The following is a 22,195-nucleotide window of genomic DNA, read 5'->3' on the forward strand; positions in this document are numbered from 1 at the left end:
AATTTTTTTTTTAAAAAAAAAATAAAAAATAAAATCCCAGGTTCTGGATGCTATCTTGGCATTTTTTTAAAAGCAGGGCTAATAAACCACCATAGAAAGGAATCCTAGGTCAGGGCTTTTCAACCTTTTCACCCATTGTGCCACTTTTAGGATATGGCAAATACCCGAGTACCACCAGTCGCCTAGCAAGGTGTCAAAAACTTGATGACCAAAAAAAAAAAAAAAAGGAAAAAAGTGATGAAGTACAGGTAGTCCTCGACTTACAACAGTTCACTTAGTGACTGTTCGAAGTTACAATGGCAATGAATAAAGTGCCCCCCAAGCCACAGCCGCACAAGACACCTGCCTGCCCGCCTGGCGACGCTCTTCCTCCTGTCCCGAGGTTTTCATTGTTGTGAGCATTTCTGTTGAGGATTGGCAACAGGGGTGCGGTGGGGTGGGGAAGGGTTTTTATTCCCCCCTCCCATCTGCTGGGTGGTTGCAGCAGGTTTTTGGTCACTTCCCATGACCCTGGGACACTGTGATCGTCATAAATAGGAATCGGTTGCCAAGCATCTGAATGTAAATCACAAGACCCTGGAGATGCTGCAACATTCCAGCTGATCGGCGCTTCTTCTGGGCTCAGCAGATGTGCCGGGATCAGCACCGGGCTCCAGCTGGATCCTGGCGCTGATCCTGGCGCTTCCGCTGAGCCCCGACAGCCCTGCAGCTCCAGCCGTCTCTTGCTCAGGCTTGTGCGGTGCTGGTTCAGCTCATTCCCCTCCCCTGCTACCACTTTTCTAGGATGGTCGCGTACCACCTGCCAGGTGCCAATGTAGCACAGGTGGTACCCGTACCACTGGTTGAAAAGCCCTGCCCTAGGTTATGTTATAGAGACGCAGAGAGTCAAACCTGGCTACAACTAGGTGCCCCTCGCAAGACTTCAGTGGAAGCCAAGCTTGCTGCCCTCTGCAACGAAGCTTCTTCTTCTTTAAGCGCCAAGACAAGCCTAGTTAGTGACGCTCACGGGAGTGCCATCTTGCTTAACAGTCCCAATTTCTGATTTACTAACAGCTGGGCTTTTTTTGCAGAAAGAGTCCCAGAGACGGACACGTTCGGGAAGCAATAAACACGTCGAGTTGGATTGTGGCTGATCACAGGACGAGTCAAGAAGGAAGCCTCAGAGCTTGGGTGGACCTGCGCCTTGGCTGCACTGACTGGGGTCTACAAAAACCCCGGAGCATGTCGGAATATTTGCAAACTGGAGAAAGCTGCCTTCTCTCCACCTTGTGAAGCTGAATAAAACCAAGGAAACTGGAGATTCTAAGGAGGATTCGTTGCAATGGAGGACCGTCCCGGTGAAGTCCTGAACGTCAGTTGGCTTCCCAACAAGTTCTTTTCTTCAGGTTTTGGGCCTGAAGCAGAGGTCCACCCGCCCTCACCAGGACGAGCTTTTCCCGAGGAGGAAATGGTACGGCGACCACAACCAAAGCTACCCCAAGAGGTTAGTCCTCTTGGTTAAGGAAGGGGAAGGTATGGCGCGGAAAGGTAGGTGGGAGATGAAGTCTGCCTTGATGGGACGGGAGCTCCATCACGGCCTTGGCGCCAGCAACCAAACCATCAAACCGCGTTATGAAACCCACACCTGGAGTACCACAACCAATTTTGGTCGCCACATTACAACGAAGATGTTGAGACTTTAGAAAGAGCGGAGAGAAGAGCAACTAAGATGATCCAAGGCCTGGAGACTAAAAGATACGAAGAGCGGCGGCGGGACTTGGGTTTGGCTAGCTAGTCTAAAGAAAAGAAGAAACTGGGGGGAGCGCGGGCATGATAGCAGTGTTCCAGTATTTGGGGGGCTGCCACGAAGCAGAGGGGGTCAAACTATTCTCCAAAGCACCAGAGGGCAGGAAAAAGAAACAATGGTTGGAAACTAAACAAGGAGAGAAGCAACCTGGAATTAAGGAGAAAGTTCCTAACAGTGAGGACAATTAACCAGTGGAACAGCCTTCCTCCAGAAAATAGTGGGCGCTCCCTCACTGGAGATTTTTTAAGAAGAGGCTAGACATTCATCTGCCTGAGACGGTACTATAGGTTCTCCTGCTCGAGCAGGGGGCTAGACTAGAAGACCTCCAAGGCCCCTTCCAGCTTCTATTCCATTCCATTCCATTCCATTCCATTCCATTCCATTCCATTCCATTCCATTCCATTCCATTCCATTCTATTCTATTCTATTCTATTCTATTCTATTCTATTCTATTCTATTCTATTCCATATTTTCTATTCTAGTCTATTCTTATTCTACTCTAAGGGACGCGGTGGCTCAGTGGGTTAGGATGCTGAGCTTGTCGATCAGGTTGGCAGTTTAGGGGGTTGAATCCCGAGTGCCGCGTAAAAGAGTGAGCGCCTGTTACTCATCCCAGCTTCTGCCAGCCTAGCAGTTCGAAAGCACGTAAAAATGCAAGTAGAAAAATAGGGACCACTACGGTGGGAAGGGAACAGCGTTCCGTGTGCCTTTGGCGTCTAGTCATGCCGGCCACATGACCATGGAGACGTCCTCGGACAAGCGCTGGCTCTTCGGCTTTGAGCACCGGCCCCAGAATCGGAAACGACTAGCACGCACGTGCGGGGGAACCTTTACCTTTTACCTTTATTCTACTCTATTCTACGCCATGCCATATTTTCTTTTCTATTCTATTCTATTCTATTCTATTCTATTCTATTCTATTCTATTCTATTCTATTCTATTCTATTCTATTCTATTTTCTGTTCTGTTCTGTTTTGTTCTGTCTTCTGTTCTGTTCTGTTTTCTGTTCTGTTCTATTCTGTTCTATTCCCGTCCAAATTTGGAGGCGGGCTCTGGCTTCCCAGGATGAGAAGGCCAGTTATTCTGGTTCTAAGATGGGAGACTTTTCTGCCCATCCCTTCTTCCTCTTCCTTGCAGAAGGAATTTGGGGCTACTGATGCAGATGAGGGGGAAACCCTTTGCAGCCCATAATAAGCCAATCTCCTTTGGATAGAGAGACACGGGTCTCCTGGAAATTTCCAAATTTTAAAAATACACCTATTCTTAGAACAGAGTGTTGAAATAGAGCAGGGGTCTTCAAACTCGGCCCTTTTATGACTCATGGACTTCAACTCCCAGAATTCCTCAGCCTGTGTGCCTAGCTGAGGAATTCTGGGAGTTGAAGTCCATGAGTCATAAAAGGGCCGAGTTTGAAGACCTCTGAAATAGAGAGTCCTCAGGTAAGGACAGTTCATTTAGCGACCGTCCAAAGTTACAACGGTCACTGGAAAAAAGTGTGACTTATGACCGTTTTTCGCACTTACGTCCGCTGCATCATGCCCCAGGGTCACGTCGCCCAAATTCAGACTCTTGGCAACTGCCTCGTATTTATGACGGTCGCAGCGTCCCGGGGGGGTGTCACCCGATCCCCTTTTTTGCGACCTTCCGACAGGGGATTCACTTAACGACTGTGTCCCTGACTTTTCAACTGCAGCGATTCGCTTAGCAACCCAGGCAAGAAAGCTCGTACAATGGGGCCAAACTCGCTTAACCGTTGTCTCGCTTAGCAACAAAAATCCTGGGGCTCAATTGTGGCCGTCAAGCCGAGGACCTTCGGTGCTTTGGGGCCACGCGGAAACTCAACAGCCTGATCACGTCACAGCTGCAAACAAGAGCGGAGAGAGTCACACAGGCACGTGCAAAGAATCCCTTACTTTTTCCTAGAACCAGGATTAGTTTCATGCATTCGATTTAGGCCCTGCGGGACTTCAAACAAACCACCATCCCATTTATTACAAGAGGAGGAGTTGCCAGGATCGGCGGGAGAAAAAAGGGGCGCCTGGCTCTTCTTTTTTTAAAACAAACAAACTTTTGGATTTGAACACGCTGCCTCCGGCTTCCTTGGCATTTTTGCAGAGCAAGAACCATACAAATAAAAATTGGGCCAACCGGGCTTCGCGCGGCTAGGAGCGAATCGCTGCACCGGGATTTTTAGAACAAGCGAATGCCGAGATATCCAATAAATGAATGCCTGGAGGGAGCGTTCCTGAAAACCTGTCTATTATTGTGTACCTCTTTCCAATGCGGCTCTTTGAAAGGAAACCTGAAATGGGACAAATTGCTAATCACGTGAAAAACTCCATGCGTTTAAAATGAACGAAGAAGGCATTTTCAGCGGCGGCGGCGGCTTCTTGGTTCCGCCTTGGGTTCGTTTTGGAGAAATGAGCATCAGAAGAATAGAATTAGAATTAATTAGAATTAGAATTAGAATTAGAAGAGAAAATTAGAACAAAATAGAAAAGAAGAGAAGAGAAATTAGAACAGAAGAGAAAAGAAGAGAACAGAACAGAAGAGAAAATAATAAGAATAGAACTGAATAGAGAATAGAATAGAATAGAATAGAATAGAATAAGAGTAGAGTAAATGAAATGGAATAGAGAATAGAATAGAACAGAACAGAATAGAATAAAATTACAGAATAGAATAGAATAGAATAGAATAATGATGGAATGGAATGGAATTAAGAATAGAATAGAATAGAATAGAATAGAATAGGAATAGAATAGGAATAGAATAGATGAATAGATGAATAGATGAATAGAATAGAATAGAATAGAATAGAATAATGATGGAATGGAATGGAATTAAGAATAGAATAGAATAGAATAGAATAGAATAGAATAGAATAGAATAGAATAGAATAGAATAGAATAGAATAGAATAATGATGGAATGGAATGGAATTAAGAATAGAATAGAATAGAATAGAATAGAATAGAATAGAATAGAATAGGAATAGAATAGGAATAGAATAGATGAATAGATGAATAGAATAGAATAGAATAGAATAGAATAGAATAGAATAGAATAGAATAATGATGGAATGGAATGGAATTAAGAATAGAATAGAATAGAATAGAATAGAATAGAATAGGAATAGAATAGGAATAGAATAGATGAATAGATGAATAGAATAGAATAGAATAGAATAGAATAGAATAGAATAGAATAGAATAGAATAATGATGGAATGGAATGGAATTAAGAATAGAATAGAATAGAATAGAATAGAATAGAATAGAATAGAATAGAATAGAATAGAATAATAGAATAGAATAGAATAGAATAGAATAGAATAGAATAGAATAGAATAGGAATAGGAATAGAATAGGAATAGAATAGATGAATAGATGAATAGAATAGAATAGAATAGAATAGAATAGAATAGAATAGAATAGAATAGAATAGAATAGAATAGAATAATAGAATAGAATAGAATAGAATAGAATAGAATAGAATAGAATAGAATAGGAATAGAATAGGAATAGAATAGATGAATAGATGAATAGAATAGAATAGAATAGAATAGAATAGAATAGAATAATAGAATAGAATAGAATAGAATAGAATAGAATAGAATAGAATAATAGAATAGAATAGAATAATAGAATAGAATAGAATAGAATAGAATAGAATAGAATAGAATAGAATAGAATAGAATAGAATAGAATAGAATAATAGAATAGAATAGAATAGAATAGAATAGAATAGAATAGAATAGAATAGAATAGAATAGAATAGAATAGAATAGAATAGAATAGAATAGAATAATAGAATAGAATAGAATAGAATAGAATAGAATAATAGAATAGAATAGAATAGAATAGAATAGAATAGAATAGAATAGAATAGGAGCTGGAAGGGACCTTGGAGGTCTTCTAGTCCAGCCCCTCACTCAAGCAGGAGAACCTATAGTATCTCAGACAAGTGACTGTTCAGTCTCTTCTTAAAAACCTCCAGTGATGGAGCGCCCACGATTTCTAGTGGCAAGCTGTTCCACTGGTTAATTGTCCTCACTGTTAGGAAGTTGTCTCCTTAGTTCCAGGTTGCTTCTCTCTTTGATCAGATTCCAACCATTGTTTCTCGTCCTTCCGTCTGGAGCTTTGAAGAATAACATGACCCCCCCTCTTCTGTGGGGCAGCCCCTCAAATAATAAATTATAAATAATAATTTATATGCATTATAATAACAAACATCTCCTGGCCATTCCTCTCCAACTGAAGGAGAAGGAAAAGGGCAGGTTCTGAAGTGGCTGTCAAAGAAGGAAGATACGGAAAGACCCATTTCCCTCCGTCGAATTTTCCTTCTGCTGCTTAGAAATTTCTGGACCACCGTATGCGCCGAGGAAAAGTTTGTACGAGGACCGGCGCATCGTTTCTTTCCGTAACTTCGCAAAGGGCCCCAGTTGTTCAACTGGCTAGTTGACACTCCCCAAAACTAGGTTTCCAATCCTAGTTCCATCCTCAAGGGTTGAAGGGAGCCAACAAGCCATCAAAAGCTGGCTAGTTGACACTCCCCAAAACTAGGTTTCCAATCCTAGTTCCATCCTCAAGGGTTGAAGGGAGCCGACAAGCCATCAAAAGCTACGCTAGCAAATTGCAGACCGTGGCATGACGATGTCAAAAGCGCCACACCTTCGCTCGGTTGCAACGCGGCACGGGCGCAAACCAGGAAAGCTTCAACTCTCATGCCTGGGATTACCAGCAATATGGCCACATCACAAGCCAGGAGGGACGCGCACGGACGCCCGGGCCGTCCGAAGACAGCCCATCGCGGCTTACGATAGCTTCAGTGAACATTCAACGCTGTCGGTGAGTTTGAACCTCTCGAGAGAAACCACCGGTCGTTGATTGTACCTTGAGGTTTATCACAGTCCTCACACACAAACACACACACACACACACACACACACACATGCCTCCAGGGGTCCGCAACCCCTGGGCTGTGGCCCGGCACCGATCCGCAGCAAGTCAGAAACCGGTCCGCGCAAACAAACAAAGCCCCATCCACAGGACGCAGGCAGCGTGCGAAACCACAAACTCTTGTAGAGATGGGAAGGCGTGGGAAAAAACTGGAAAAATTGGGGGGGGGGAGAAACCAGGGGTTTTTCCAGTATTTTCCCACGCCTTCAGGGGTTTTCCCTCCCCCCCATTTTTTTCCAAATGGCTTTGGGGGGGGGGGAAAGGGGGGAATGCTTTTTTCCAAAGCCATTTGGAGAAAAATTAATAATAATAATAATAATAATAATAATAATAATAATAATAATAATAATAATAATAATAATAATAATTTTTCCAGGGTTTTTTGCAGACTTGCCCATCCGGTCCGTGGACAAAGCTCTCTCCACGGAACCGGTGCCGGGTGCCCCCAAAAGGTTGGGGGAGGCTGCTCTATGAGGGCTCGAACCCAACGCCGGAGTTGTCGTCCCGAGAGCACAAATAATGGCTGCACTCAACATTCATTGCTGTCGGTGGGTTTCAGGTTCGGTCAGCCCTCTGGCCAATGAATGCAAACTGCGGATCAAACAGCGGCTGGACAGCCCCCCCAATCTCCTCCTTCAGGTCCAAAGCGTCCCCAACCTTGACAAATGCGCGCGCACACACACACACACACACACACACACACACACACACGGCCAATACAGAGAGCCCTCAGCTTAAATTGAGCCCAAAATTTCCTTTTGGGTTTAAGCGAGGCATTGGTGAAGGGAAGCTTTGCCCCATTATACGACGCAGCCGTTGAGCGGATCGCTGCCATGTTCCGATTGGTACCACGTCGTGACATGAAACCCGGCTTCCCCACCGACAAGTCGCTTCTGCCCCGTTGTACGGATGCTAAGCGAGTCGCTGCGGTTGTTAAAGTTAGGAAAACGGTCGCTAAATGAATCCGGCTCTCCCCCCTCCCCCATCGACTTCGCAGGCCGGAAGGCTGCGAAAGGGGATCCCGCGAGCCCAGGGACGCCGCGACTGTCATAAATGTGAATCAGTTGCTAAGCGTCCGAGCTTTGATGGCGTGACCGCGGGGATGCCGCAACGGTCCTAAAGTGTGAAAACGGTCCTCTCTTTTTTTTCCGGTGCTGTCACAACTTCGGTCACTAAACGAGGACTGCCCGGATTCTGCTTCTAACACATGGCATAGGAAGCCCTTCCGAGCATCCCCAAGAGGCGGTTAGGATGAGAAGGGAGATTTGGGTCTTGACCAACATCTTCAGGACGCGACAAGCCTCAGCTCAGTCTTGCTAACTTCTGGATGGGAAGCAAGGGGGTGGGGGGGCTTGCCAAGCGTTTTGAGAGCCCCCCCCAAAAAAAATCTACTCGAGAATTTGGGGGTGCTCCACATTGAGGCCATTCTCCTGCCATTCACAAGACACCTCGAAACAAATCCTAAAACTTGATTGACTTCCAGGGAAGGAGCAGTCAAAGTCTGTAGACTCTGGCTGCTGCCCTCTAGTGGAGAACCAGGATTAAGCCATGGTCAAGTAAAGAAGGTGTCACTCTCTGTGGACAGACGCCAAGGGCAGGATGGGGAGGATGGGCCTTCTTTCCATAGCACAACCTACAGGCAGTCCTTGGCTTACGACCGTCCGCTTAGGGACCGTTCAAAGTTACGGCACAGAAAAGTGTGGCGTGCGACTGTTTTTTTCACAGCTGCGACCTTGGCAGCATTTCCCACTATCAGGTGATCAAAGGCCTTGGTGGAGCAGTGGGCTAATGCCTCCTTAAGTAACACCAGCTGCCTGCAATTAGTGCAGGTTCGAGTCCCACCAGGCTCAAGGTTGACTCAGCCTTCCATCCTTCCCAGGTAGGTAAAACGAGGACCCAGATTGTTGGGGGCAATTAAGCTGACTTTGTAATAATGCCGCTTGGGGTGTGTGTGTGAAAGCCCTAATAAGCAGGCATATACATAGAATGAAGGCTACTGCTAAGCTTGCAAGCCGCCCTGAATCTTTGGAGAAGGGGCGGGATATAAATGGAATTAAAATAAAATAAAATAAATAAATAAATAAAATTCAGGCGCTTGGTTCGTACTGATGACGGTCGCAGTGTCCTGGGCTCACGCGATCCCCTTTTGCGACCTTCCGATAAACAAAGTCAAGTCGGGGGGGGGGGGGAGAAGGGGGAGAGAGCCAGAATCACTCCACTTATCCAGCGCAGCGATTCACGTAACAACGGTGGCGAGGAAGGTCGTAAAAGGGGGGGGCCAGACTCACTTCACAAATGTCTCACTTAACAACAGAACAATGTTCGGCTCGATTGTGGGTCGTAAATCCAGGACTACCTGTAGATGTGTGTGTGTGGGTGGGGGGGGGAACTGGTAGGACGCCCCACTTCCCCAAATTAGAGAAAGTCGTACTTACTGCCAGCGTTCAAAAGAAGCACCGAAGCGGGGGTGCTCATCTGTTCAACATCTGCAGCTGGGAGGAGAAAGAAAGAGAGAAGAGTCTAAGACGTGCTTGGGGGAAAAAAAATTAGCCATTTTGTTCAACTGGTCATTTATACATCCTTGTTCCCCCATGGCCAGTCTTAAGCCAGGAATCCTGGTTTAATTACCCTGAGAGGGAGTCTAATTGCCCCACCCTGATTGCACGCTTGCAGGAGTTGGGGATGGCCAGTCTAGAGGAAAGAAGGACTACGGGGGGACGTGATAGCAGTCTTCCAATCTCTCAGGGGCTGCCCCAAAGGAGAAGGGGTCAAATTATTCTCCAAGGCGCCTGAAGGCAGGGCAAGAAACAACGGATGGAAACTGATCAAGGAGAGAAGCAACCTGGAACTAAGGAGAAACTTCCTGACAGCTAGGACAATTAACCAGTGGAACTGCTGTCCACCAGAAGTTGTGGGCACTCCATCACTGGAGGTTTTTAAGAAGAGACAGGACAGTCACTTGTTTGAGACGGAATAGGTTCTCCTGTTTGAGCAGAGGGCTGGACTAGAAGACCTCCAAGGTCCCTTCCTATTCTATTCTGTTCTGTTCTTATTCTACTCTACTCTACTCATTATTCTACTCTACTCTATTCTATTTTCTGTTCTATTCTTATTTTCTACTCTATTCTACTCTACTCTACATCCATTCCGTGTTCTATTCCATTCCATCTATTCTACAATCATTCTATGCTATGCTATTCTTCTATTCTTTTCTATTCCATTCTATTCTATTCTACATTCCATATTCTATTCTATTCTATTCTATTCTATTCCTATTCTATTCTATTTTTCTATCCCTATTCTATTCTATTCTATTCTATTCTATTCTATTCTATTCTATTCTATTCCATTCCATATTTTCTATTCTATTATGCTATTCTATTCTATTCTATTGTATTCTATTCCATTCCATTCTATTCTACATTCCATATTCTATTCTATTCTATTCTATTCTATTCTATTCCGTAATTCTATTCTATTCCTATTCTATTCTATTTTTCTATCCCTATTCTATTCTATTCTATTCTATTCTACATTCCATATTCTATTCTATTCTATTCTATTCTATTCTATTCTATTCTATTCTATTCTATTCTATTCTATTCTATTCCATTCCATTCCATTCCATTCCATTCCATTCCATCCTTCTCTCCTCTCCTCTCCTCTCCTCTCCTCTCCTCTCCTCTCTCAAGAACGGAAGATCAACCTCAATTTGACACCAACCGCCAAACTCCAAAGGAAAACCCCCTTTCCATGTTACAAATCCCCAATTGCGGTTATAAAACAACAACCCTGCCACGTTCCAAGCTGGATCGGATAAAATCCCTAAAGGTGGAGATCAACAGATGGTCCTGCATGAGCTTCTCTGGCCCTCTTTGGAACCAGGGGAGATGGGGGGGGGGAGTCCACCAGATGGTGCCAGAGGCCCGGAACCCCACAAAAGAGGCATTGACAGGGAAAGTTGGGCACGCCTGCCGATTTCCAACACAGGTAGTTTTCGATTCATTTCGTGACCGTCCCAAGGGACAACGGTGCTGCAAAAAGCGATCGAGGACCGTTTTTCACCCTTACGACCACTGCAGTTAAGATTTGGCAACCGACTCACATTTATGACGGCCGCGGAATCACGCGATCCCCTTTTGCGACCTTCGGGCAAACAAAGTCAATGGGGACGCCCGGATTATCTGCCAAACCCACTCAAGGAATGGCTTGCTTAGCCACAAAAATTTGGGGGTCAAGTGTGGCTGTCAAGCCGAGGAGGGCCTGTATTTAGCAACGGCCGGACCACCTTTTGGAAGCACCCTAAGATGCCAGCAGGATGCGTGCACGCACACAAACACACACACACACACGTCCATGTGGGTCAAAATGGGTCGGAATTCGCAGGACGGAGCTGCCCCCATCATCCGGATGGCACCGGACCTTCGCTCCTTCCGACGCGGTCTGAAGACCCACTTATTCGAACAAGCTGGCCTGGCCTGATGGGGGGATTTTAGGGTTTTTAATGGGTTTTTATACTGTATTGTTTTATTGGGCGATTATTTAATTCTCTTTTTAATTTTTGTATTTGTTATTTATATGTGCCCTGTTCACCGCCCTGAGTCCCTCGGGAGAAGGGCGGTATATAAATTTAATAAATAATAATAATCATCATCATCATCATCATCATCATCATCATCATCATCATCCTCCTTGGCCACGGCAGGGCCACAGAGGCTCCTGACCCGCTGCTACAAACCGGGGAGGCTCGGCGTGCAAACTTTACACCAACACACAAGCCCGGTCTGGCTGTCCTGTCCGGCTGTCCGAGGGGAGGTGGAGGGAGAACGGCCTGCCGTGAAAGTGAGGGGTGGGTGGTGGAAAGAGGCTGGAAAGGACAACACAATCAAAGCCTGCTTGATCCGAGGACCAGCTGTCGATGGCCCGGGCTCCTTGACCTTTGCCCTTTCCTCCGACCACGATGTGAAAGAGGGTGTGTGTGTGTGTGTGTGTGTGTGTGTGTGTGTGAAATGCCAATTGTTGACCATCATTGTCCAGGCTTTGCCAGGGCTTGAAAGGAATAAATAATTTAGCACGCTGAGCTGATGAGCCTTTTTTGGGGTGGGGTGGGGGTGTGTGTGTGGCTCGGCTCTTTCGGGGCTGCAATCAAGCCTGGGGGGGGGTTGCTTTAGCAGGCCCCCTCTTTTTTTATAGCCTAATTGGGGGCCATAACATAAATCAATTATTTCTCCTGTTTTAAGGGACAATGGGGGCCATTCTTCTCCGGCTCCTGTCCTCTTTCCCCCACCCCCACCCCAACTTCGCAGCCTTCTGCCTGGCTTCTCTTTTTTTGGAGTTTTACAGCTGTACGGTCAACACAAAAGAGGGACGAAGAAAAGTCCCGGCCACCACTGCAGGGTAGGGGGGAACACACCAGGGGGGGGGAAGGCTGCCCCACTCTGACCTTCTCCTGACCCGTGGCTGGCCTTGTCCCTGTTTATCCTAATCAAAATGGGGGGGGGGGAAGAAGAGGGAAAAAAAGGTTTTTCCCCCGCAGAAATGAACTTAGCCTGAAGCTGCACGAGAGGAGTTGACTTCGAAGGCCCCAAAGTGAGACCGTGATTTCAGAATTAGAACAGAATGGAGCCGGAAGGGACCCTGGAGGTCTTCTAGTCCAGCCCACACACAAACACACACACACACGCCACCCCGCAGAAGCAGGAGAACCGATGTACCATCTCAGATAAGTGACTGTCCGGTCTCCTCTTCAAAGCCAGCTGGCCCAACTTCTCAACTCAACTCTTCAGCGGCACCCCCACCCACACCCCCTCCAAATGAAACCTTTGCGGACGTTGAAAGACTACAACTCCCAGCATCCCTAAGTAGCAGCGGAGCATCCCGCTGCAAAGAGGAGGTGGGCCTGGCGTTCCTCCTTACAGAGGAATGAGCGACTGGCCGAGGGAGGGGGAAGGGGGGGGGGGAAGAGGAGGAAAAAAAGAAAGAAAGAGGGAGGTGGTCTCAATTTTGTTAAAAATTCATCCTTCCAAAGAGGGGAGGGGTCCCACACTGGGAAGACAGCATCCTCACACCTACCAAAGGGCGGCTCATGTTCGGCTGAAGGCTCTTGAGAAAAACCTGCAAGAGAGACAGAGAGAAAAAAAAACAGATTTACTGCTATAAATGGGGACTCTTTTTTTTAAAACACCGGCATTCAAAGGGTGGGATGGGGGCTGGTCAAAGGAGACCACGAGCAAGACATTGCTAGCCTTTTGGGGTACGGGAAGGCTCCCCCGCCAACCGCCACCCTTCCGAAGTTGGCCACCACTTCTGGATGGAAGCGTGTGGTGGACCCCAGGCTGAACGGATGCAAAGGAGGCTCTGGAAACACCCACCCGGGACAGGCGCCCTTGCAAGGTGAGATCCAGGCAAGCAAGCCAGCAGAACATCTGGAGAGGACCCCCAACTCCAGGGATCTTTCTTCAGAGCTTGGTGTCCCACCTGCCCTCCACAATGGAGAATCAGTGCCAGGAAAGCCCCATTGGCTACGTTTGGAGGAATGGCAATCTAGGACCCCAATCCAGATGCGGTTCGGTCAGGAAGACCCCCTCCTAGGATTGGCCAACTCTTCAGAGGCCCATGCCCAAGACCCTCTAAGACAGGAGTAGGCAACCTTGGCTCTTTTATGACTGGTGGACTTCGACTCCCAGAATCCCTGAGCCAGCATGGGGGAACTATGGCCCCCTCGTGACTGGTGGACTTCGACTCCCAGAATCCCTGAGCCAGCATGGGGGAACTATGGCCTCCTCGTGACTGGTGGACTTCGACTCCCAGAATCCCTGAGCCAGCATGGGGGAACTATGGCCCCCTCGTGACTGGTGGACTTCGACTCCCAGAATCCCTGAGCCAGCATGGGGGAACTATGGCCCTCTCCTGACTGGTGGACTTCGACTCCCAGAATTCCTGAGCCAGCATGGGGCAACTATGGCCCCCTCATGACTCGTGGACTTCAACTCCCAGAATTCCTGAGCCAGCATGGGGGAATTATGGCCCTCTCCTGACTGGTGGACTTCGACTCCCAGAATTCCTGAGCCAGCATGGGGCAACTATGGCCCCCTCATGACTCGTGGACTTCAACTCCCAGAATTCCTGAGCCAGCATGGGGGAATTATGGCCCTCTCCTGACTGGTGGACTTCGACTCCCAGAATTCCTGAGCCAGCATGGGGCAACTATGGCCCCCTCATGACTCGTGGACTTCAACTCCCAGAATCCCTGAGCCAGCATGGCTCAGCTTGGAAACCTCTCCCTTTCCCCTCAGCGTGGCTGGCTCAGGAATTCTGGGAGTTGAAGTCCACGAGTCATAAAAGAGCCAAGGTTGCCTACCCCTGCTCTAGGAGATGTGACAGGCATGGAAGACCTTCTTCCCTATTAACTCAGGATCCACCTTTGGGAAAGAGATACGGGCAGAGCTTCTGAACCCTGGGCAAAGTATCCCAAAGTAGTTAAAAGGGGTCTTTCTTTGGGCCAACTCATGACCCAACCCAACAGAGACATTAAAATCGACTTAAAATGATTACTACAGTATATGCGTCAATCCGCCACAGTATTCCTATCAAGATGAAATTAATCAATGAAATGACCACGGGGAGGGGGGGTGAAGGGAAGGTGTTGAAATGACACAAAGGTGATTTCAGTCCTCCAGTTATGACAAGTTTGCCCAGTGGGGATTCAAATGACCACCAGTGCTGAAGGGAGACACTTAGGATAGGTCCTAGAAGCTCAAGACTTTCTGATGAGTAGTTCAAGGTAATGAAGGAGAAATTTGGAGAAAAACTGGGTTAGGGACCATATCAGGGTTGTCCAACCTTGGCCGATTTAAGACGTGTGGACTTCCAACTTCCTGCGGCCTGGGGGATCCTGGGAGTTGAAGTCCGCAGGTCTTAAAGGGGCCAAGGCTGGACATCTCTGGATTGCACGATAAGCTCACGTTGTTATCTCAGAAGCTCCCTGGATCTTACTTTGCTTATTTGGGGAGGCGACAACGACCCCCCTCCCCACCCACGCTACACTCGAGAAAAATTGCAGCCTGACTCGCCGGGCATCAGGGCACCAACTTTGGAGAAAGCGAGACCCATCCTATCCTAGAAAAATCCTTTCTTTTTTTTAACCTTTCGCCGAGAAATTTCGGGCGATGCCGCGAGTTAATCAGACACGCAGCATAATCCCCGAGGAAGATTACACAAGCTTTACAACCACAAGCGGAGTGTGATGGTAGGAGCCGAACCAGGCCTAACCGGATTGGGAAAGGAATTTGCTTTGCTTTGGGGTGGGGGGGGGGGGTGGGCGAGAAAGAGAGAGGAATTTGGGAAAGACTCCGTCAGCTTTGCCCTGACCACTGGGCGCTACGGCCACGGCCGCTTGGGAGCCACCAGAGGTTGAATGCCACTTCAGAAACGCGGTCGGGCACAACAAACGAACAATCAGGTTGAAAATGACCAAGCCTAGAATTGCGGTTTAAATTTCAGTCGTGGAGTTGCTGAATAAAGTAGAGGTGGCCAACAATGTCTGGTGGATGGGATTTTATCTCTCTCTCTCTCTCTCTCTCTCTCTCTCTCTCTCTCTCTATATATATATATATATATATATATATATATATATATATCCCTTTTTTTTGAGCTGTGTGTCTGTGTGTGTGTGTGTGTGTGTGTGTGTTTTCTGAGGTTTTTGTGGGTGTTTGTATGTAGATATATATATCCATCTTCTATCAATCTAGCTCTATTATCTATCTCTATCTTTATCTATCAATCTCTCTAATCTATCATCTATCTCTATCATCCATCTATCTATCATCTATCTATCATCTATCTATCTATCTATCTATCTATCTATCTATCTATCATCTATCTATCTATCTGTCTATCTATCTATCTATCTATCTATCTATCTAATCTCTATCTATCACCTATAGGTTCTCCTGCTTAAGCAGGGGGCTGGACTAGAAGACCTCCAAGGTCCCTTCCAGCTTCTATTCTATTCTGTTCTATTCTATTCTGTTCTATTCTATTCTATTCTATTCTATTCTATTCTATTCTGAATTCTATTCTATTCTATTCTACTCTACTCTACTCTATTCTATTCCTTATTTCTATTCTATTCTATTCTATTCTATTCTATTCTATTTCATCCAATAATTCTATTCTACTCTATTCTATTCTGTTCTTTAATTCTATTCCTATTCCTATTCATAATTCTATTCTATTCTATTCTATTCTATTCTATTCTATTCTATTCTATTCTGAATTATATTCTATTCTACTCTATTCTATTCTGTTCTTTAATTCTATTCCTATTCCTATTCATAATTCTATTCTATTCATAATTCTATTCTATTCTATTCTATTCTATTCTATTCTATTCTATTCTATTCTATTCTATTCTATTCTATTCCATTCTATTCCATTCCACTCCATTCTAATTATTATTCTACTCTATTCTATTCTTATTTCTTACTATTCTATTCTATTCTATTCTATTCTATTCTATTCTATTCTATTCTATTCTATTCTATTCTTATTTCTTATTCTATTCTATTCTATTCTATTCTATTCTATTCTATTCTATTCTATTCTATTCTATTCTATTCTATTCTATTCCATTCTATTCCATTCCACTCCATTCTAATTATTATTCTACTCTATTCTATTCTTATTTCTTACTATTCTATTCTATTCTATTCTATTCTATTCTATTCTATTCTATTCTATTCTTATTTCTTATTCTATTCTATTCTATTCTATTCTATTCTATTCTATTCTATTCTATTCTATTCTATTCTATTCTATTCTATTCTATTCTATTCTATTCTACTCTACTCTACTCTGTTCTGTTCCGTTCCATTCCATTCCACTCTACTCTACTCCAGGGGTCTGGGATGCAGAGGGAAGAACCACCCCACCGATGAAGCAAGCAAGGCACGAACAACCTGGCACCCCAAGTGGGGCTACGCTCCCCATCAGCCCTTCACACGTTGCCTCCAGGTTGCAACTCTTAAGGCGGGAGAGGGTGGGGGAAATTAAGTACCTCTGAACAGTCATGGAAGCTGAATATCAGGGCCATCGTTTTATAACTAGTCCTCCACATACGATCAAACCCGAGCCCAAAATATCTGCCATTCAGTGAGACGTTTGTTAATTGACTTTTGCCTCCTTTTACAACCTTCCGTTAAGTGAATTGCGGCAGTTGTTAAAATTAGTAACATGACCATTAAGAAGGGAATCCAGCTTCCCTCGTTGAACTTACTTGTCGGAAGGTCGCAAAAGGGGATTGCGTGACACACACACACCCGTGTGTGTGTGTGTCTTGTAACTTTGAACACTCACTAAACGAACTGTTGTTGTAAGTCGTCGTATTTTTAACTGGCTGTTCCCTGGTCTCCCTTCCCCTCACTCTTCTAAAAAAAATATCTGTACACGCCAGTTTTAAGCAAGTTTTAACTTTGAAACATGCAATCGGGAGCCACTGATTTAATTTGATATTTGGAGATGTCTGCGAGGACCAAACTTTGGGGAGGGTTTTTTGTGATCCCTATTCTTATAGCTTTGGTAGAGCTAGGGAGAGAGAAAAAGGAAGAGGAAGAGAGAGGGAGAGGGAGGGAGAGAGAAAGAGGGAGGGAGGGAGAAGAAAGAGAAAGAGAGGGAGAGGGAGGGAGGGAAAGAGAAAGAGGGAGAAAGAAAAAAGAGAAAGAGAAAGAAAAAAGAGGGAGGGAGGGAGGGAGAGGAGAGAAAGAGAAAGAGGGAGAGAGAGAGGGAGAGAGAAAAAGAGGGAGAAAGAAAAAAGAGAAAGAAAAAGAAAAAGTAAAAAAGTGAGAGGGAGGGAGGGAGGGAGAGAAAGAGGGAGAGAGAAAAGAGAACGAGACAGAGGGAGGGAGGGAGAGAGGGAGGAAGAGAGAGAAAGAGGGAGGGAGAAAAAAGAGAAAGGGAGGGAGGGAGGGAGAGAGGGGGAGGGAGAAAGGAAGAAAGAAAAAAGAAAAAGAGAGGGAAAGGGAGAGAAAGAGAAAAAAGAGAAAGTGAAAAAGAGAGAGGGAGGGAGGGAGGGAGGGAAGGAGAGAGAGAAAGAGGGAGGGAGGGAGGGAGAAAAAAGAGAAAGAGAGGGAGGGAGGGAGAGAGAGGGGGGAGGGAAAGAGAAAGGGAGAAAGGAAGAAAGAAAAAAGAAAAAGAGAGGGAAAGAGAAAGAGAAAAAAGAGAAAGTGAAAAAGAGAGAGGGAGACAGAGCTATTCTTATTGCTTTGGTGGAGGTAGGGAGAGAGAGAGAGAGAGAGAGAGAGAGAGAGAGAGAGAGAGAGAGAGAGAGAGAAAGAGAGAGACAAAGAAAAAAAACTGTTTCAAATAGGGAAGTTGGTCAACAGCTTCTCCCTCCATCCAGCTGTTCACGCCAGCTTTGGAAACGGGTCCAGCTGCTGCTCCTGCACGTAGGCAGCAGCGAAGGCCGCCTGACTGAATCACCCCTCATATCTCCCAGCCACCGAGGAGGAGTGACCCGAGGGTCAGGCCTGCATGCTCCAAGCCAAGGAAGGGAGGAAGGAAAAAAAAAAAAACACCCAGCAGCAGCAGCAGCCTTGCTCTCGCCAAGCACCCGAATCCGATTCCCCACCAGGCAGCAAAGGATCCGAAGGGATCACCAACACGCCCAGGACACGTGCAGGAGGAGAGTGGGGACCGCCGCTGGCTGCGGGGGGGGGGGCGTCCTCACCCCTTGCCTCGGATAACCGGAATGCAAGCAAGCTCAGGTTCACTACGGGAGAGCCTCGGGGTGAAGCGCCGCGAGGTGCTTCTGCTGCTCCTCTCTGGCCTTCAGTTTGCCCGGTGGGGTCTTTTGAAAGCAGCCGCACCCAGGGCCAAGTCGCAGGACAGGCGAGGGCAGCTCAGTGCCTCTCGGCTTACGTGCCGGGGACGAGACTCTGCGGGATGAGTGGCGCAACTGGAAAGCACAGGAGGGCTTGGGGCCTGGCCTCCCACCCCACCCCCAGCCGCAACTCCCATGGGCCGTGATCTAGGGCTCAGAGGAGAGCCTTAACGAAAGCGGTCGAATCGGAAGCGAGGAAGGAAGGGCGGACGGTCGCAATTCTCTCTAAAGCAGCTTTGGAAAGGAAAGGCCAGCGTCTCAATCCCAGGCGGTGGGGAAGTTGGCGCGGGTGCAAACCTCTTCGCTTCCGTCAATGGAATAGAACAGAGCTGGAAGGGACCTTGGAGGTCTTCTAGTCCATCCCCCCCTGCTCGAGCAGGAGAACCTACACCATCTCAGACAAGTGACTGTCCGGCCTCTTCTTAAAATCTCCAGTGATGGAGCGCCCACAACTTCTGGTGGCAAGCTGTTCCACGGGTTAATTGTCCTCACTGTCAGGAAGTTTCTCCTTAATTCCAGGTTGCTTCTCTCTTTGGTCAGTTTCCAACCGTTGTTTCTCGTCCTTCCCTCTGGTGCTTTGGAGAATAGTTTGATCCCCCTCTTCTTTGTGGCATCCCCTCAGATACTGGAACGCTGCTATCCTGTCTCCCCTATTTCTTCTTTTCTTTAGACTAGCCAAACCCAAGTCCCGCAGCCGTTCTTCATATGTTTTGGTCTCCAGGCCTTGGATCATCTTAGTTGCTCTTCCCTGACCTTTTCCCAACGTCTTTTTCGTAATATGGTGCAGCATTCCAGGTGTGGCCTCACTAGGGTTTTATAAAGCAGTACTAATACTTCTCCTGATCTTGATTCTATGCCTCTGTTTATACAACCCGGGATTGTGTTCGCTGTTTTGGCGGCGGCTGCCCACGGCTGGCTCACTGGCTCAAGCGATCGTCCACTAGGACTCCAAGGTCCCTCGCACAGTTGCCGTTTTGGAGCCAGGTCTCGCCCAATCTGTACCTGTGCCTTTGATTTTTACCTGCCCAGATGTAAAACTTGGCTTTTCTCCACGCTGAAACTCAAGAGCCTTGGTGGCGCAGTGGGCTAATGCCTCCTTAAGTAACACCAGCTGCCTGCAATTAGTGCAGGTTCGAGTCCCACCAGGCTCCAGGTTGACTCAGCCTTCCGTCCTTCCGAGGTAGGTAAAATGAGGACCCAGATTGTTGGGGGCAATTAAGCTGACTTTGTAATAATGCCGCTTGGGGTGTGTGTGTGAAAGCCCTAATAAGCAGGCATATACATAGAATGAAGGCTACTGCTAAGCTTGTAAGCCGCCCTGAGTCTTCGGAGAAGGGCGGGATATAAATGGAATTAAAATAAAATAAATATATAAAAAATTTAGAGTAGAATACAATATAGAACAGAACAGAACAGGTTTTGAGCCAAGTCTCTCCCGGTGTGTCGTTGTGCCTTTGTACAGACAAGTCACTGTACAAGGGCTCCAGAGAGCGAGCCAACGAGAAGGCTCTTTTTGACACCCGCCACTCGTCGCAGGTGGCCGGAGTTCTGCTTGGCTGACGGCGCGGAGCCCGATCCCGTCATCTGAGCAGACGGCCAACGGCCCCGGGTGCCCTTTCTCTGAGGGCGACACCGATAACCCAGGAAATGGGGACACCAAAGAACCAGGCCGGGCGAAAGGAGAAAAAAGTTGATCTCTGATAATGAAACGGGGTGGTGAGAACGAGAAGCCCCCCCACCCCACCCCCACCAAGCATATGGTGGTGCAAGAGCCTGTGCATCTCCCAGCTCTGCATCCTGGGGTGGGGGGTGGGTGGGCTAGATAAGGTTACAACCTCTACAGATGCCGGACCTGGCAAATGGGACACCCAAGAAGAACGATGGGGAGAGAATTGGGTGAGGGTCTTTGTCCCTCGCGAGGCCAACTTGACGCAGCACGAGGCTGCTAGGACCAGACCAGGGATTCCCGCTGACCACTCGATTACAAGCATCTTTGACTCACGAGGTTTAGTGACCTTTTTTTTCACACTTACGACCGTGGGAGCATCCCCGTGTTCACCTGATTTGCATTCAGACGCATGACAACCGGTTCACGTTTATGACGGCTGCAGCAGCCGGGGAAATCGCGTGATCCCCTTTCGTGACCCTTCGGATAAGCAAAGTCAAGGGGGCGGGGGGGGGGGGAGAGCCAGATTCGCAGCGATTCAGTGAACAACAATTGTGGCACGAAAAGTCACAGAACGGGGCACAACTCACCGAACCAATTTCTCACTCAGCATTGTAAGCCCTGGGCCCAATTGAGGTCAAGAGCTCCCTGTGTTAAGGCTTTTAAAAATGGGAGCTTCATCACTGGAGGTCTTTAAGAAGAGTCTGGAGAGCCACTTGCGTGGAACGGTAGGGTCTCCTGCTGGTGCAGGGGGCTGGACTAGAAGACCTCCAAGGTCCCTTCCAGCTCCATTCTGATTCATTGACATGGTCGAATCGTGAGTGCCGCGTAGCAGAGTGAGCGCCTGTTACGCGTCCCAGCTTCTGCCAACCTAGCAGTTCGAAAGCAGGTAAAAATGCAAGTAGAAAAATAGGGACCACCACAGTGGGAAGGTAACAGCGTTCCGTGCGCCTTTGGCGTCTAGTCATGCCGGCCACATGACCACGGAAACGTCCTCGGACAAGCGCTGGCTCTTCGGCTTTGAAACGGAGATGAGCACCGGCCCCTAGAGTCGGAAACGACTAGCACGCGTGTGCGGGGGAACCTTTACCTTTACGCTGGGGTCTCATGCAGGGGGCTGGACTAGAAGACCTCCAAGGTCCCTTCCAGCTCCATTCTGATTGACTGGAAGACCACTGTGCTACCGACTAGGTGGCCGTCTCTGAACGGGACCCCCCCCCAAAAAAAGGGATTGATTAGGCAATTGGTTAAGACTTTAAAAAGGACCTTCCACCCAAACGATTTGGAGGAAGATCAAAAAAAACTTCGCTCCCACCACGACTCCCTCACCAGCTTGGGCTGAGAATCCGGTGGGGCCCTCCTGAAGCCAAGAGGACCCTCCCGAACTCAGGGCCTGCCCTTGAAACCCGAGTCAATTTGTAACCCGGCTTGACTTATTTCTGATCTGCAGTCCCCCCCCCCCCCCCCGCCTTGTCTCTCCCACTCCCCATTCCGCTCTCAAGGTCCTTCCAAGGCTGTTTTGCAACTGGCAAGTAGGAAATTGCTCTTTGGCCTGGCGGCTGAAGGCTTGATTTTGCAGATATGTCTGTCTTCCTCACCCGGGGAGCTGGCAAAAAAGGGATGCCGAACCAGAACCCGTCTGTGGTGCAGACCCCACATCGACCCATCGAGGAGGGAAGCAACCTGGAACTAAGGAGAAACTTCCTGAGCAGTGAGGACAATCAACCAGTGGAAGAGCTTGCCACCAAGAAGTCGCGGCTGCTCCATTACTGGAGGTTTTTTTTTAAAGAAGAGACTGGACAGCCACTTGTCTGGAATGGCATAAGTTCTTCCTTCCTTCCTTCCTTCCTTCCTTCCTCTTTCTTTCTTTCTCTCTTCCTTCCTTCCTTTCCTTCCTCTTTCTCCC

General features: G+C 47.3%; 1 protein-coding gene across 1 annotated transcript in view; it reads right to left on the reverse strand.

Moving 5' to 3' along the window:
* The window catches only part of NR6A1 (nuclear receptor subfamily 6 group A member 1), a gene marked incomplete at its 5' end in the record, with an annotated part of 66,021 nt that overhangs the window by 35,578 nt on the left and 8,248 nt on the right, over positions 1-22,195 (reverse strand). The window contains 2 exons of the mRNA XM_083375140.1: positions 9,181-9,237; positions 12,818-12,859. Of these exons, the coding sequence (XP_083231266.1) occupies positions 9,181-9,237; positions 12,818-12,859 (99 nt within the window). The remainder of the gene's footprint in view (positions 1-9,180; positions 9,238-12,817; positions 12,860-22,195) is intronic.

The sequence above is a fragment of the Vipera ursinii genome, assembly GCF_947247035.1.
Source record: "Vipera ursinii genome assembly, chromosome: 16".
NCBI classification, from domain to species: Eukaryota; Metazoa; Chordata; class Lepidosauria; order Squamata; family Viperidae; genus Vipera; species Vipera ursinii.